General features: G+C 41.0%; 1 protein-coding gene across 6 annotated transcripts in view; it reads right to left on the reverse strand.

The window, feature by feature from the left end:
• The window catches only part of NAP1L1 (nucleosome assembly protein 1 like 1), a 37,575-nt gene extending 23,446 nt beyond the window's left edge, over nucleotides 1-14,129 (reverse strand). For 3 of the 6 annotated variants that reach the window (XM_055118216.1, XM_055118214.1, XM_055118218.1), the window contains exons 1-3: nucleotides 13,996-14,129; nucleotides 4,502-4,538; nucleotides 704-789 (exon numbers count right to left, since the gene is read on the reverse strand). In XM_055118216.1, coding sequence (XP_054974191.1) covers nucleotides 704-789; nucleotides 4,502-4,518 — 103 coding nt within the window. In that variant the 5' untranslated portion in view covers nucleotides 4,519-4,538; nucleotides 13,996-14,129. Of the gene's footprint in view, nucleotides 1-703; nucleotides 790-4,501; nucleotides 4,539-6,187; nucleotides 6,591-13,995 lie in introns of those variants that run through there. The other 3 variants (XM_055118217.1, XM_055118219.1, XM_055118220.1) reach the window with 3 other exon arrangements.
• Between the last annotated feature and the right edge of the window lie 1,047 nt (nucleotides 14,130-15,176).

Genomic DNA, 15,176 nt, shown 5'->3' on the forward strand with positions numbered 1-15,176 from the left:
CATTAATTTGATTAATGTACAGTAGTAAAAATAAGTATAATTTAATAGTATTGACTATGAAGGATACAGTCTATCTCTTAAGAAAATACTGAAAAATGAAAGTTAAAGATGAAAGGTCAACAGTGCTAACAAAAAATGTGTCAGTAATATCTCAACAGTCTTGGCCATTTCTACAAGCATAATCTAAAGCATGAAACAGTCTAATTTCAACACTATCACTACCACCACCACCCTACCCTTAAATTTCCGAAAGAAAACCTTGAAAGGCTTTGTATACATTTAATACATGTTTTGGTTCTTTGGTTGAAATGGATTTTTAAAAATACATGAAGTGTACTATACACTAGACATTTGCAAATAGATCTAAGCTAATGTTTAGCACCACCAAAATCATTTCTGAATTCAAACAAAACTCATGAGCTGTGAACTGCTAATAAACAGTTCATATGTGTTATAAACTGACACAGGTGCGCCATGTCAATCACGCAATAGAAGTACACACTGGGCACAGTGCACTCATACTTTCTTCCCTCACTACCACTTCTATCGAACTCTCTTTGCTGCTCCCATTCAACTTCTACTGAAGTAGACAGAGGCGTAGGGAGGTAGAGTGAACAAGGTTCCAAAGTAGAAATGCATTTATTACTACCCTCCAAGACATGTGCCAGCAATTACTGGCTCCTGAAGTAATTTAAAATAATACCTTTGATTTTTGTTTCTTCACCAGTTTCTTCTTCTTCTACTTCTTCAACATCATCCAAATCTTGATCAAGTTCAGCCTGTTCTTTGCTACAATATCATAGTATCACACCAAAGTTCATATGTACCAATTACAAAAAATAAAAATATTATAGAAAAACTTCAATTAATTTTCTATTAATATGCTACTTGTAAAAATATTCAAATATAAAATATTTTAAATTAAAAGGTTTTTTGTTTTCTTGAACTCCATAAGCAAATAGGAATTAGAAATAACAAAATTCCATTTTAAAGATACAGTCACACATAAAAGTTTATATTTCAAGCTTAAAAAATGTGACTTAATAAGCTATTATTCAGGAAATATAACATAGGAATATATACCTACTGTCCAATATTCACTGATCTCAACCCTGGTTAATAGTAATACAACTTTGAGATGGCAGTAAATCCTGCTAAAAAGTACTGTCCCAGCCTACCATTTAATATTATTAGACTATATTTTAGCAATGAGATTTAAAAAAGCAGTAGTGTAAAAATTTTAGAAAGTGTCCTTTAGAGGACAACAGACAGCTAGGAGGCCTTTTTGATCTTGCTCTTCCTGGAATAAGGATGTGAAGCTAAAGCTTCACAGCTATGAGGCAGGCATTTGAGAAAAGGACATTAACAGCTAAGGTTGAATTGAACCCTTTGAGAAAAAGGTGGATCCTGGAACCCTGCTTTTCATGGAGTAACCATACAAGCCTCTTCTCTTTACACTACTATTTTTATTTCACAGGAGACAGTAGGAGGGACAGTAGAAGTTGAAAAGATTATTTTATTTCGTATAAACAGGCCATTAAAAAAAGAAGGATAATTAGTAAGATAAGGTTCTTATTTGACCTTAAAAATTAGAACAAGTCTAAGGGGAATACAGAGCTAATTCAAAGGGTTGGAGCTCATGCTTTCCATACTAGAGCTCTGCATCAGACCCCCAGCACCACATGGTGCACAAAAACCCAACAGAGAAAGGAAGGAGTGTACTGGTCGTGGACAACAACATCTACACAGACTATCATATACTTCTTGTGCAATCTCACACTTTAATATTCAATTTGCTGTTTTCTTGTCTGAAACATTTAAAAAGTTATCAGTACAGAAAAAAAGAACCAGATTTTGCAAGCAAAATCTAAGTCCCTGTCAACTTAGGAATAGTTCAGTCTTCACATCAGGAAATATACAGATTTGAAATCTGTTAACAGTATTAACTTTAGAATACTTAGTTAAGGGCTATTGAATGGGTGTGTTTTCTTTTTGGGGGGGACACAAAACCTCAGTCCTTTCTTATTATTTTATCTATTTATATGGCACTAAATGCCTAAAATACTTAATGATAATCCCTCAGCAGATAGTTTCTAACTCCTGCTTTAAAGAACAAGAGTCCACTCTTCCTCTCGACCTCCTAGAACTTAACAGACTTCCAAAATTGAAAACATGTGTGTATGTGTGTACTTGGAAAGGAAAGAAAAATTACATCATCATAACCAATTTCTTCTCATATTTTAAATGAAAATTATATTCCAAGATTAAGAAGGCAGGTTGCACATACTCATCTGCATATCCAAAGTCACCACTAATAATAACCTTAACACACACTGAGACGAAAGAAACACCTATAACTTCACTGAAAACAAAAAATAAAAAGTTAACAAGTGGGGAAGGCTGAGAAGCAGCTCAAACAGAATCTACAAGCAGGGCTGAGGGATTAAATACAGAGGATACAACAACCATCAGATCCTCTGATCTCTCCTATACTGTAAACATAAGTTTAACCCTGAGAAGGGTTAAACTGAGCTCTGACTAAAGAATCACATACAGTTAAGAGAATCTAACAGTGATTTACAACTTGTGCACCTGTGGGCAACTTCTCAATTTGGCTTTAAAAACACAGAACCACATTGTTACCCAGATACTTTTTTCATGGGACTTACTCAACAGTCCTGGGCGGAAAAGTGCCAAATTCCCTGGTGAATTCACACACCATATGCCCACTCTCAACAATCTTGGTTAAAATCCTAAATGGGCAAATCTCCCCCTCCGACACGTAAATTTCCAATCAACAAGGTAAGGAAAATTTAAGAACAGACTATTAAGGATAAAGAAATATCCAAAGAAAAGATATTACAAATAGGAAAAGAGAAAAGCTATTAAAAATGAAGACAATCGAAATTTACAGGAGTTGAAAGAGTTGAAATCTTTAAGAGTTACAAGTTCGTCCAGCAAGACCAAAGTGACAAAGATGGGAAGTAGGACAAAAGGAGCTTCAGAAAGAAACAAACAGAACAAAGTCAAGAGTATTCCCTAGAACTGAAAGCAGAGCTTTCTGAAATATATATGCCTTTTTTTTTTTTAAAAAAAAAGCCATATATAAAAGATAAAAATCATGACTAAATTAAACTGGATGGAGACAAATGAGCAATGCCTTCAAAATTCTGGGAAAAAAATGTATGACCAAATTAGAACTTTTCACTGAAACTACCAGACATAAGAATAGAAGAGTCACTTTTAATTATGTTATTTTAAAATAATTTACTTTCTTGTACTCTTCCAAGGCATTAAACTAAAGAACCAAAAAAGGGGAAAAGGAATGAGTATAGCGAACTACAAAGTCAAAGAGGAGAAACAAAGGAAACACAAGACACAGCAAAATAAGAGTCACAATGACAGCTGTATAGCCAAGATGTTGGTTACAAAGTAATCAATCAGACATGTACAATCAATTCAGATGGGCGAACAGCACAATTAAAGAGACATACTTTTGAGAGCCATTATCTAAAACACCAGCAGAAAGAGCTCATTCTCAGAGAAGCCGAAATTCCTGTATGAACTGTACATGCTGCCCTTAAGCTAGTTTCCTGTACTCCTTCCTCCACGTGCACCCACAAAAACATTGAGGATCACATCTCTTTCATCCAAGTGCTGTTTAATATACTCCTGACAGGCGACAGTAAAATTATAATTAAACTAATGCAGCTCAACTCATACTCCCTGACCTTATCTCTATAAAATCTATTTCCACAATAGAACCCTGAAACGCTAATTGGATTAAAAGTATGCTCTACAATGCATGCCTCTGCCCATGACTTGTCCAACCAAAGTAAAAACTTTCCTTGCAAAGTTCAGGGAAGTTGAAGACAGATTCAGATAAACTCCTGATTACATTTTTTTTTATCTTAGCATTCTCCACAATAGTGCTGACATTATTTTTCTCTACATAGTTATTGTGACTACTAATTGCATTTTCAAAAAGAAATTTTAGTGAAGAATTTATAGGTACAGCAAAAATTGCTAGATAGGTAAAGAAAAGCAAAGACATAAATTAGATAAAAGGTTAAGATAGTGTTTCTATCCGTGGAGAGAAATACAGGAAGCAACTGAGCAAGTGGCTCAAAGAGCTTCTATCTGAAACTTGAATGCAAGTGTCCTTTTATTCTGCAATTCCTACAAATACATTTGGTAAGCTTTTGATCTCGTACTATGACTCATTACAATGTAAGCTGTAGTCTCTGAGAAATACATATAGGGTAACTGAAAATTTTATGATTACTGTGCTCAGCATTTTCCTGAGAAAACTGACATATGATTCACTATATTGATGACAATGATTATGTGTACTATATTATGTCTTGGATACACTGTACCCAACTTTGACAATGGTAGATGCGAAGGATTAGTCATTATCATGCATTTTAATACTGCTGCTACCCACGTAACATTACAATATACCAAATCACAGGGTATAAAAAAAAAACATGCCACTTACTTGTCAATATCCGCCATGTTGTAAGAACTCCAAGTATCTAAGGAAAAAAATATCAATGTTAAAAAAAAGTACAAAATTTGAGAACCAGTTAAAACAACTGAAGTCAAAACACTTTAAATTAATACCATATTAAAAACTATACCAAGAAATTTTAAAAAGCATCAGTATTAAGAAAATGCAGCTTCATTCTAGTTTCTTTTTTTTTTCTTTATGGGTTACACCTGGCAATGCACAGGGGTTACTCCTGGCTCTGTACTCAGGAATCACCCCTGGCGGTGCTCAGAGGACCATATGGGATGCTGGGAATCGAACCCCCGGGTTGGCCTCATGCAAGGCAAATGCCCTACCCACTGTGCTATTGCTCCAGCCCCCATGCTAGTTTCTAAAAGCCATTTTTCACACTTTTGCGTAAAACAAGAAAGTTATCACCATGTTTTTAGAATCATGTAAGAAAAAAGGAATAGAAAGAACCTTATAACTCCTAATACCAACTATTTGTTTACTACCCAAAAGTTACAACCTATTTCAGCAGTCAAGTGGCAATACTTGGAAAGGAATATATACAAATGATCAAGGAAATATTTCTTCCTAATGTACTGTACTGCATTTATTTTTCCTATTTGTTTTAAATAATTTTAAGAACATTTATAAATTTTTCTAGTAATACTAGGAAATTAAGAATCATCAATAAATATTTAGCAAATATAAATAAATACAAAAATATTGTTGGTCAACAAATATATGCAAGAGAAACTCTAGTCTGCCTATCATACTAGCAAAGACTTTTTTCCTTAGTGCAAAGAAAATTGTGAGGCATAAACATTCTTAAATGACTATTGTTTTTATAAACTGTTATCTCTAAATAGCAATCTGGCCACTGAAACTCAAGATTTAAATATGTTCATAGCCAGCCCTGTAATTCACACAGGAGAATCTACCATGAAACACCTTTTTTCTAAAGACCTGTGCTTAACCTAAGCAGTTCTGCCAGAACTTCAGTAGAAACTTTCAGTAGAAAGTTCTACACAATCTTTTTTTCTTGACCTCATGACTCAATTTAACTTCTTCAGATATTTTGTCATATATATTCTGTTTAAGTAAAACTCTTAAAAAGCGTCTTTGCATTTCACATATATAAATGTAAATATCTACCAGGAGTCTGTCCCAAGGTGACCATAAGAGTCATGCTACAAGGATTCTATCTGCTTTTGTCAATCATTGCATCATATCCCCTTCACAGTACACAAATCTGAAGACTCATATACAGAACACTGCAGTTACAATCTTTATCTCATCAAAAATAAGACCATAGAAACCACTTTATGGGGATTCTAACTGCTTTTGCCAACCACTACATAATATCCTCTTCACAGTAGACAAAGCTATACAAACATACCCACAGAATGTTGCAGCTACAATTTTTATCTCATCAAAAATGTTTACTAGAACATGCAGTGTGTATACAACAAAATGCAGTTAAAATGGACATTCTGAGTTGGTGATTCCACACCAGATACACAGGATGTATGACAAAATTCAATCGGGGGGTTTAAAAAGTATGCATAATCATACATACACATACTTCTAACTATAACATTTATGGAAAGAGACACCAGATATCTAACAATAGCTAACTATAACAAGAACAGCAGGCCCAGAGAAAACACAGTGGGCTGGAGCACATACTTTGTATGCAGGAGGCCTTCGTTCAATTCCCAGCACCATCTATAGTTGTCTGAGCACTGCCAGGAGTGACTTCTGAGCACTACAGGGTGTGGCCACAGACAAAAAAAGTCAATTGGCATAATTCAGTTTTCCCTCGTAATTATTCTATAATATTTCAAAATTTGCTAAATCGTGAACAGTACCTAGTAAATCCTTAACACCAATAAACGAAACTTTTAAATTCCAAATTTTTATGTTTTGATATGTTCACAGAGGAATGGATATACTACTGTCCTCGGTGTCCCCCCGACTGTGTGGTTACATTTAGAATTCGAACTCTTATATGAAGAAATTCTTTTTTAGCTGTTACTTTTTAAGTTTCGTTTTGGGGTCACAACTCATAATGTTCAAACATAACTCCTGACTGCACCAGGGATGAGCTTACTCCTACTCTTCACTCAGTGATGATTCCTAGCAAGGCTTACGGGACATAAGGGATGGAAACCCAGTTGGAGGCATACAAGGCAAGCACCTTAATTCCTATACTATATTCTCTCCTATCCCTCCTTTAATTCTTTAAAAATTTTAAAGGCTTGGAAATCTTCAAGGGCTCAATAGAGCAACGAGCCTGACAGATGTGAGATGCAAGGCCTTGGGGTCAATCCCTAGTATATACACACACACACACACACACACTTTAAGACATAAAGTGATGGCACTTTTTCAGAGGTGTCTTCTCCAATTTTGCTTAAAATAGGTTTCTTGATTTTAAATGCTTTTTTTCCTTTCAAATTAATGCTAATTTTGTACTCAGATTGTTTGCCGTAAGTTCTATAGCAAATCGAACACAATCAAACAACTTCTGGCCAAAGTTAGGGACAAAACAAAGCAAGTTGGATTGCTCTAAAAAGCAAATTCATGTAAAAACTCATGTTTGACAGCTGGTAAACTCTCAATAACTAGATTCTATTTGGAAAACTCTGTCCATTTTGAATTATCCATACTTTATGGTCAGTTTTACCACAAAACCATTTGCTAGGATGATAATTGAAAGAAGATTCTTCTTAGTTTTTACAGACTGACCAATAAATGTTCCTTGGTATTGTAATATGTTTATGTCAGAGGAAACCAGGAATAAAGCATGCATTAACTCTGAATTTTTCTGAAAAATCTGAAATTAGAAGACAACTTCAGAAATTTTCACATCAAGATTCTGTACCAATATGCAAGAAGAGATGGACCCAGATGTATGTAATCCAAAATGAAAATTCAGCTCCTAATACCACTGGTTATCAGATTAACATTGTACTGAAAAAAGGTCAGGTTTAGATTAACATCTACAGTCCGGACTTGTCTTTTTTCCCACAGCTGATCATAAAGGTTGCCAGGGATGGAACCAGGGCTGGCCACATACAAGAGAAGAGCCCTACCTGCTGTAGTATCTTTCTGGCCCCTACTACTGTTTTAATTTTCTTTGTACTGCAGTCAACAACTCTAAATAAAAATCAATGAGAATTTTACTTTATCAGACAAGAATCTGATTTCTAAGAGATCTGAGTTATTTGAATTCCTGACAGAGACACGATCAGTCGATAAACAGAAGCCCTGTTTGCCCTGAGAGCAAATGTCAATCTTAAATTTGAACCTTGACTGTACATTTAACTACTGGAACAAAAGCCCCAGATCTGTGAAAAACTTTACAGCAACCTCCGAAATGAACTAAGAACCCTGAAATGCTATATTCTTAGGGATTAAAAAATATTTAACAGTTGTCCTACACAAGTTTATATTCACCTAATCTGTTATCTTCAAAACCCCAAACTGAGTTTGGAGAGGTCAGGTCTGTGTTCTTAAGTGCTCGAATAGCCAAGCAAAAGGAACCTACCTACACCCTAGAATTCAAATAATTCATACAAGAAATTTGCAAGTTACATGAAGAACAAATGAGGCAACAACATTACAACAGAAGCAGTCAAACAAAGACTTAAATATTGTCAGATCGTAAACAAATGTGCAACAGCAGATAAAAGAGACTCCTGCTTTGAGTTTGAAAATAGTGTCTAAAGAAATGTTTGCAATGAACAATCACTATTAGAGGTGATTAACAAATTTGGAAAAGAACTAAATTGGGGGCCAGAGTATAGTATAGCGGGTAAGGTGCTTGCCCTCGAAAGCAGTCAACTTGGGTGCAATCTGCAGCATCTCACATAGTCCTCTGAGCCACCAGGAGTAACTCCTGAGAGCAGAACCAGGAGTTACCCTTAAGCACCACAGGGTGCGGTTCAAAAACAAAACAAGAACTAAACAGAATGCCTACCTACATAGAAAGATAACAAATAGAACTAAATGAGTAAATTTAATAGTAGACTTAAAACAGCTGGAGAGAATTAAGTGACCTAGAAACAAACTTAGAAGACAGCTTCCAAATTATAGCAAAGACTAATAAAAAGGATCAAATATACTTCAATTAAGTCTTATTTCTAAGATCAGGAAAATCTAGCTCAACGAACACATTCCACATGTGTAAGGACCTGAAACACAGAGCAACACACATTTCAAGATACAACAAAGCTTTAATACAAGTCTTAGAAGTGAATGGACAGAATATTTTAAGAAATTAATAGCCAAGACTTTTGCAGAACTAGGATTGGAGCGACATTACAGAAGGTAGAACGCTTGCCTACACACAGTGAACCTGGGTTGGGTCCCAGGCACCCAGATGGTCTCTTGATTCTGCCAAGAATGATCCCTAAAGCCAAAGCAGGCAGTAAGCATGAGCACTGCTGGATTCGGCTCCCAAACAAACAAAAAGCATTTTTTTTTTTTACAGAACTGAAGACAGCCCTAAAAATCCTAGAGAATAATAGACACAAAACACAACAGAATCCACAATGAGGAGAAACCTCACATCAAATTGAGTAGCTTAAGACTATTTAACCCAACTAAAACATTCTTTTAAAAGGAAGGTGAGACCAGAAATAGTTCAATGGGATGTTATGTATACTTTGCAGCAGGAAGCCCAGGTTTGATGCTTAGTACAAAACTGGGAGTAGTCCAGGACAGGTGTGGTCCAAAGCAAAACCAAAGGTGAAACATACTTCTGGGCACTAAGAATCCAAGCACTTTAATAAATTCTAAAACTATTTTGAGAGCAAAATGACAAGCAATCCCAGATGGAAGGTTAGAGACTACAAGGAATGAGTTAAATGCAGAAATGATTTTAATGCAAGAATATACTTGAGCTAAATATACTCAATTAAAACAATAAATCTGGGGGAGGGTCGAGCAGTATTTAGGGGACTCAAGGGCCACTACTGATGGTACTTGGTAAAATGGACCTAATAGCTGAATGCTAAGGCCCAAAAAGGTGGTGCTCTTTGGGTGGGGCCTGCAACAAGCAGGGTGGTGCCCAAGGGGCCAAGTGGTACTAGGGTCCAACCTGGACACCATACACGCAAGGCATGCACCCAAAGTCCAGTCCAAATCATAAACACAAAACTACTATTATTGTATAGTGTAGTGTGTTAAAAATTACAACACTAAGTCAGCACAAAAGCAAGAAGGAACAAAATAGCCTCTGTTCTTAATGTTGCATGTTAATTCTAGTATAGGGTAGTCCTCCGAAGGATAGGATAGGAAACAAAAATTACTTCCAAAATAGGAAAAACATTTTTTCTCCCCCTCTTTTTGGGTCACACCTAGAGATGCACAAGGGGTTACTCCTGGCTCTGCACTCAGGAATTACTCCTGGCGGTGCTTCAGAGGACATGTGGGATGCTGGAAATCGAACCCAGATCAGCCGCGTGCCAGGCAAACACCTACCAGCTGTACTATCAGTCTAGTCCCAGGAAAAACATTTTTAAAATTAATTTGAAAAATAGGTTAGACAAATTGAAGGTGAATGCATGCCTGTGTGCAACAAAGACAAACCTAAATATCATTGTCATTATACTATAATTATACTAAATGTAAATCAATGTAAAGCTCCATCAGAAATGATATATCAAGCTGGATATTTAGGAAAAAACCACTACATATATATGTAATATATATGTATATATGTAATATATATGCAATATATATGTATATATGTACTATATATGTGGAAATAAAGATTCTTAAAGTAAAATGCAATCATAAGGAGGTATCACTATATTAACATCTGGAAAAATGGACATCGGGGAAAGCATTACAGTAGGGAAAAAAAAAATACGCTCAACTGACAATCTGAACACACAGAAAATCATCCATTGAAGAGAAGGGAAAATGTATGTGAACCTGACCATATACTGTTTAATTTGTGGTCTTGTAACACTTACTGAAACTGACTCTAAATAGCATATTCTAACTAGGGGTATGAGGCGTAAGGGGGGGAGGGACCATATACAGCTCTGGGGACAGAAATGGATGGAGACGGTCAAGTGCAAGGCAAATACCTCACTTCTGAACTCTACCTTGCTATTCTCAGATCCCACAATCTCCTCACTTTTAACAGTAACAATGCAATGGCGCCAACTCTGTAAGTTATTAAACACTTTCCTCCTAATTGCAGATCAAGTATTAAGGCAGTTGCACAGCAATACAAGGGAGATAAGTATAAAAAGTAGAACTGAAAATCTGAGACTCTAAAGCCCAAATCTAGTCTACTATCCCAAAAAAATCAAGGTGCCTTCCCTCTAACTTGGCAACAAACTAGTTACTTCTGTAACAAGAAATAACCACTTGGGGCCTGAGAGATAGTACTATGAGTAGGCCGCCTGCTTTGCACACAACAGACCTGGGTTTGATTGATTGATCCCATATGTCCTCCCAAACACAGCCAGGAGTGAGCTCTGAACAGAGGTGTGAGGCACCAAAAGAAAAAATGAAAAGAAAAAACTATACAGCTGTCACTAAAAAACTACATGTTTTAAAGCAAATTCAATCTGGAAACCAGCATTATACCAAGAATAGCAAAGGTTTCCCTTCATTTCATTTAGTCTTTATCTCATTGGAAATGCAGTTTAAGCAAATATTTCATTTCACTGGTGAAGGGGCTGAGAACTGTATTCAGAGAGAACATAAATATATGAAATATGTATTTTACATGTACCAAAAAGACACATAAATAGACAGTCATAGGCTAAGGAAGGAGCCATCACCCAACTAGTGCATAGAAACAAATTGCTTGGAATGATGTGATTCCCCAGAGCAGTGAGGAATGCTTTTAACAGAAATGTTACTACTGTATCGTGTTGCTTTAGCCTCAATTAAATTTGGGGGTTTTTTGGTTTTTGTTTTTGCTTTTTGGGTCACACCTGGCAATGCTCAGGGGTTACTCCTAGCTCTGCACTCAGGAATCACCCCTTGGCGGTGCGCAGGGGACCATATGGGATGCTGGAAATTGAACCCAGGCCTGTGCTATTGCTCCAGCCCCTACAATTAAACTTTGAAAAAAAGAAAAAAATGTTAGAATGAATGCTCTGAAGGGGCAGGATTGGCGAGCCCAAGGAACTGGTGCACATATTATTATCAGCCACCCAGACTCATAATGCCATATGGTCCCACCCACAGTGCCAGGTGTAGCACCAGAAAAAGGAAGAGTATGGCCCCAAAGTAAAATGAAAATGCATGATTTCAAGTCTTAAGCTGAAGTATAGAATCATTAGTCCAGGTGAATTCACATAGGATCCCTTTAAAAGTCAATCAAGTCTTCATAAACCATGATTATGCAACCATGGATGAGGTTTTTTTTAACTGCCCTGTGCCTTAGTTTTCCTCTGTTAAAATATTACTATCTACCCTCTTGGAACACAACATTAACACAACGATAATTTTAAAACATTTGACAATCACCCAATAAATGCGATTTCATTTACCCCTATTGTGCTCTTTATCATAGAAAAAGAAAAGTAATCAGCTCAACCCTCTCCCCCAATAAAAATGAAAAGGCAAAAAACTTCTACACAAGTAAAAATTTATCAAAAGGTAGCAATAAAAGGTAGGCTTAGTAACCCTAATAACCAAGACCACTTTCTGTGATAAGTCCTGGAACATCACCTTGGGGCTGGCTATCAATGTGTTACACTTCAAAAAAGATGCGCAACAAGAGTGTTCACCTTCTAACACTTGCTCTGCCTGTCAATCAGAGATAACGTCAGGGGCCCTCTACTCTTTTACATAGGACTTAACGCCCGTCTGGACGCCGTCCGTCCCTGGATCCCGTGGTGTTCAGAGACCACCAGCTCCAGGCATAACTTCACCCGGGCCTCCCACGAGGGCATTCGTGCGGTAGGAGAATGAGCTCGGACTCCACACGAATGCCCTCTCCCCCTCCGCCCTATTCCAACCGTCCTTAAAAAGCACCGCAGCTAGTTCGGAAAACTCCTTCTAGGAACCTTGATGGCAGAACTGAAGAAAGGAAAAAGACCTTGAAAGCATGAAAGACATCGATGGCCAAAATCATAGTTTCCATCTTAGGACTGTGCGGGGGCAGTCTGACTGGGGAGAACGTCCAGCCAAAGGAAAAATAAAAATACCGACGAAGCCAGTTCAATTTCTAACTGTACCTGAGGCAAGCAGGCAGGCACGTACACGCGCACACACACACCCCTTCTGTCCATTTCTAACTGTACTTGCGGCAGTTAGGCACAAGCAGGCACACACCACCTTCTGTCCAATTTCTAACTGTACTTGCGGCAGGCAGGCGCACACGCGTGCGCGGACACACACACACACACACACACACACACACACACACACACACCCTTCTGTTCAATTTCTAATTACTTGCGACTGGCAGGCGTGCGCACACACACACCTTCTGTCTGCTCCGCAGACACACACACACACACACCCTTTTGTCATAAGGGCTGCTCCGCAGAGGCGCTACACACACAGACACACACACACACACACACACACACACACACACTCTTGTCACAAGGGCTGCTCCGCAGAGGCGCTACACACACAGACACACACACACACACACTCTCTTGTCACAAGGGCTGCCCCGCAGAGGCGCTCCCCCTCACGAAGCTGGCGGTGGGAGCCCCGCCTCTTCAGCCTTCACCTAACACTCTGCCCTCCGGCACTAGGAAAGATCCTTCTGGAAGCGCTGGGCGGGCGCCCAGCGGGGCTCCACTCGCTCCCTCGGCCCACCGCCCGCCACCGCCACTTCCGGCCCGCGGGCCCGGGTCTCTAAGCCCGCGGCGGCGGCCACGTGTCTGGGCAGCCGCGGGGGTTTCCCCGGCCCACACGTCGCCGCCTCCGGGGGGCGGAGCGCCCGGCCGCCTCCCCGCCGCCCCCGCCCCCGCCCCCGCCCGCCCCGGCCCCCACAGCCCCTCCCGCCCATCGGAATTCGCCGCCGCCGCCGTTCTTCCATCCCCCAGCCGCCTGCCTCCGCCCGCGTACTCTGGAGTAAGCGGGGGTCGGGGCGGGGGGCGCCGACGGGGCGGTGGGCTCCGCCGCCTGGCCCGGCCGCCCACCCGCCTCGCCCGTGGCCCCGAGCCGGGCGGCCGTCGTCCCTCGCGAGGCGCCCGGGCGTCGCCGCGGCCTCGCTGGGGTCCGCGCGGAGAAGCCGGTGGGGCCGAGGGCGGCCCGTCGCCACCCCCCACCCCGAGCGGCCCCCCGCGCTCGCCCCGGCCTTCCGCAGCGGTTCTCCCCGGGCTCCGGGGACGGGGAAGGGGGTTCGAGACTGAGCGGGCGGCCGCGGCGGCTCAGGCCTGACCGGGACGAGCAGGGCAGGCCTCGGGCGGCCCCGGCCCCTCGGCCCTCGATCGAATCCCCCCCGCGGACGCGGCCCCCCGGCTTCCCGCCCTCCTCCCGGCGCCCCCGCAATCCGTTACCGGCGGCGAGCGCTGCGGAGCCGGGCGGCCGGAGCTGCGCAGGCAGTGACTCAGGCGGCAGCGGCGGCGGGAGGAGCAGGAGGCGGCGCCGCGAGCAGATGGCGCTAAAAAAGACCCGAGAGCCCGCCGCTCGCGCTCATATACAATTAGCGTCAGCACGTAGGGCCCGCTCCGCCGCCCTCCCCCCGGCCTCGCCGTCTCCCGGCAACGCGGGCGCGGGGCGGGGCCAGGCCGGTCGCCTAGCAACAGAACCGTCCTTCTTCCAGGCCCTGCACCGACTGCGCCGCGCTGGGCTTCCTGGGGCGGGGGTTCTCGCCTCCAACCCCCTGCTACGCGCCCCGCGCTCTCGGTTTTCTCCCCGCCATCTCTTTTTCTCCCCGCTGGGCTGGCAAAGGCAATCTCGGCCCCTTTCAGATCGATCACTCGAAGGGCGAATCTGCGCGCCCCGCCGCCGGTTCTCTCCTCGGGGCTGTGCCGGGCGCAGGGAGGACGACGGGGTGGGGGTTCTGCGTCTGGAGGCCCCGGCTAGCATCTCCCGACCTAATTCCTTACAACGTCTGGATCCCCAACGAATCATTTCATGTCCGCCACCGTCCACTCCGTTTTTTCTCTTCCAAAGAACCATTCTTTCCTTCTGCTGATTTTGCTCCTGCTTCAGTGGGTCTTCCCTGGCCTCACCCCTCCATCCCTTTCCCTTGTTTCTGCTTAAGCTCTATTTCTGCCTCTGCTCTTTTGATGGATGAGAGAGCCATATTGGAATATTGGCTGATTAATTTATTATGAGGATGCTGTTGTTTCAGCTTTCTGGAAAAGTAAATCCTGTGTAAACCCTCAGGCGTGTGAAACCATGTCTATTTTTTCACTTGATGCTGAATTGAGCCATATTAATTAGTGGCTGGTGACTATTAATTAGTGATTCTCAAAGGTTAGCTCAAAAGACCCCGATTTTTTTCAAAGAAGGTAGCCAGAATTCCTTAATGCAAAGATATTTGCTTTTTGCAAGCTCATTTTCAAATGTGCTGTGAGGTTTTCCTGATGCCCCTTGGTGTAACATGGAAACAGTGGAAACAAAACAGATATGAGAACTCGTTTTCTGTTTAGACTGGTTAGACTATCTACTTTAAGAGACCCTCTAAATGTAAAACAATACCATTCTACAGGTTTGTTGTGGAAAGTAGTTA

Source organism: Sorex araneus, chromosome 10 (assembly GCF_027595985.1).
Source record: "Sorex araneus isolate mSorAra2 chromosome 10, mSorAra2.pri, whole genome shotgun sequence".
NCBI classification, from domain to species: Eukaryota; Metazoa; Chordata; class Mammalia; order Eulipotyphla; family Soricidae; genus Sorex; species Sorex araneus.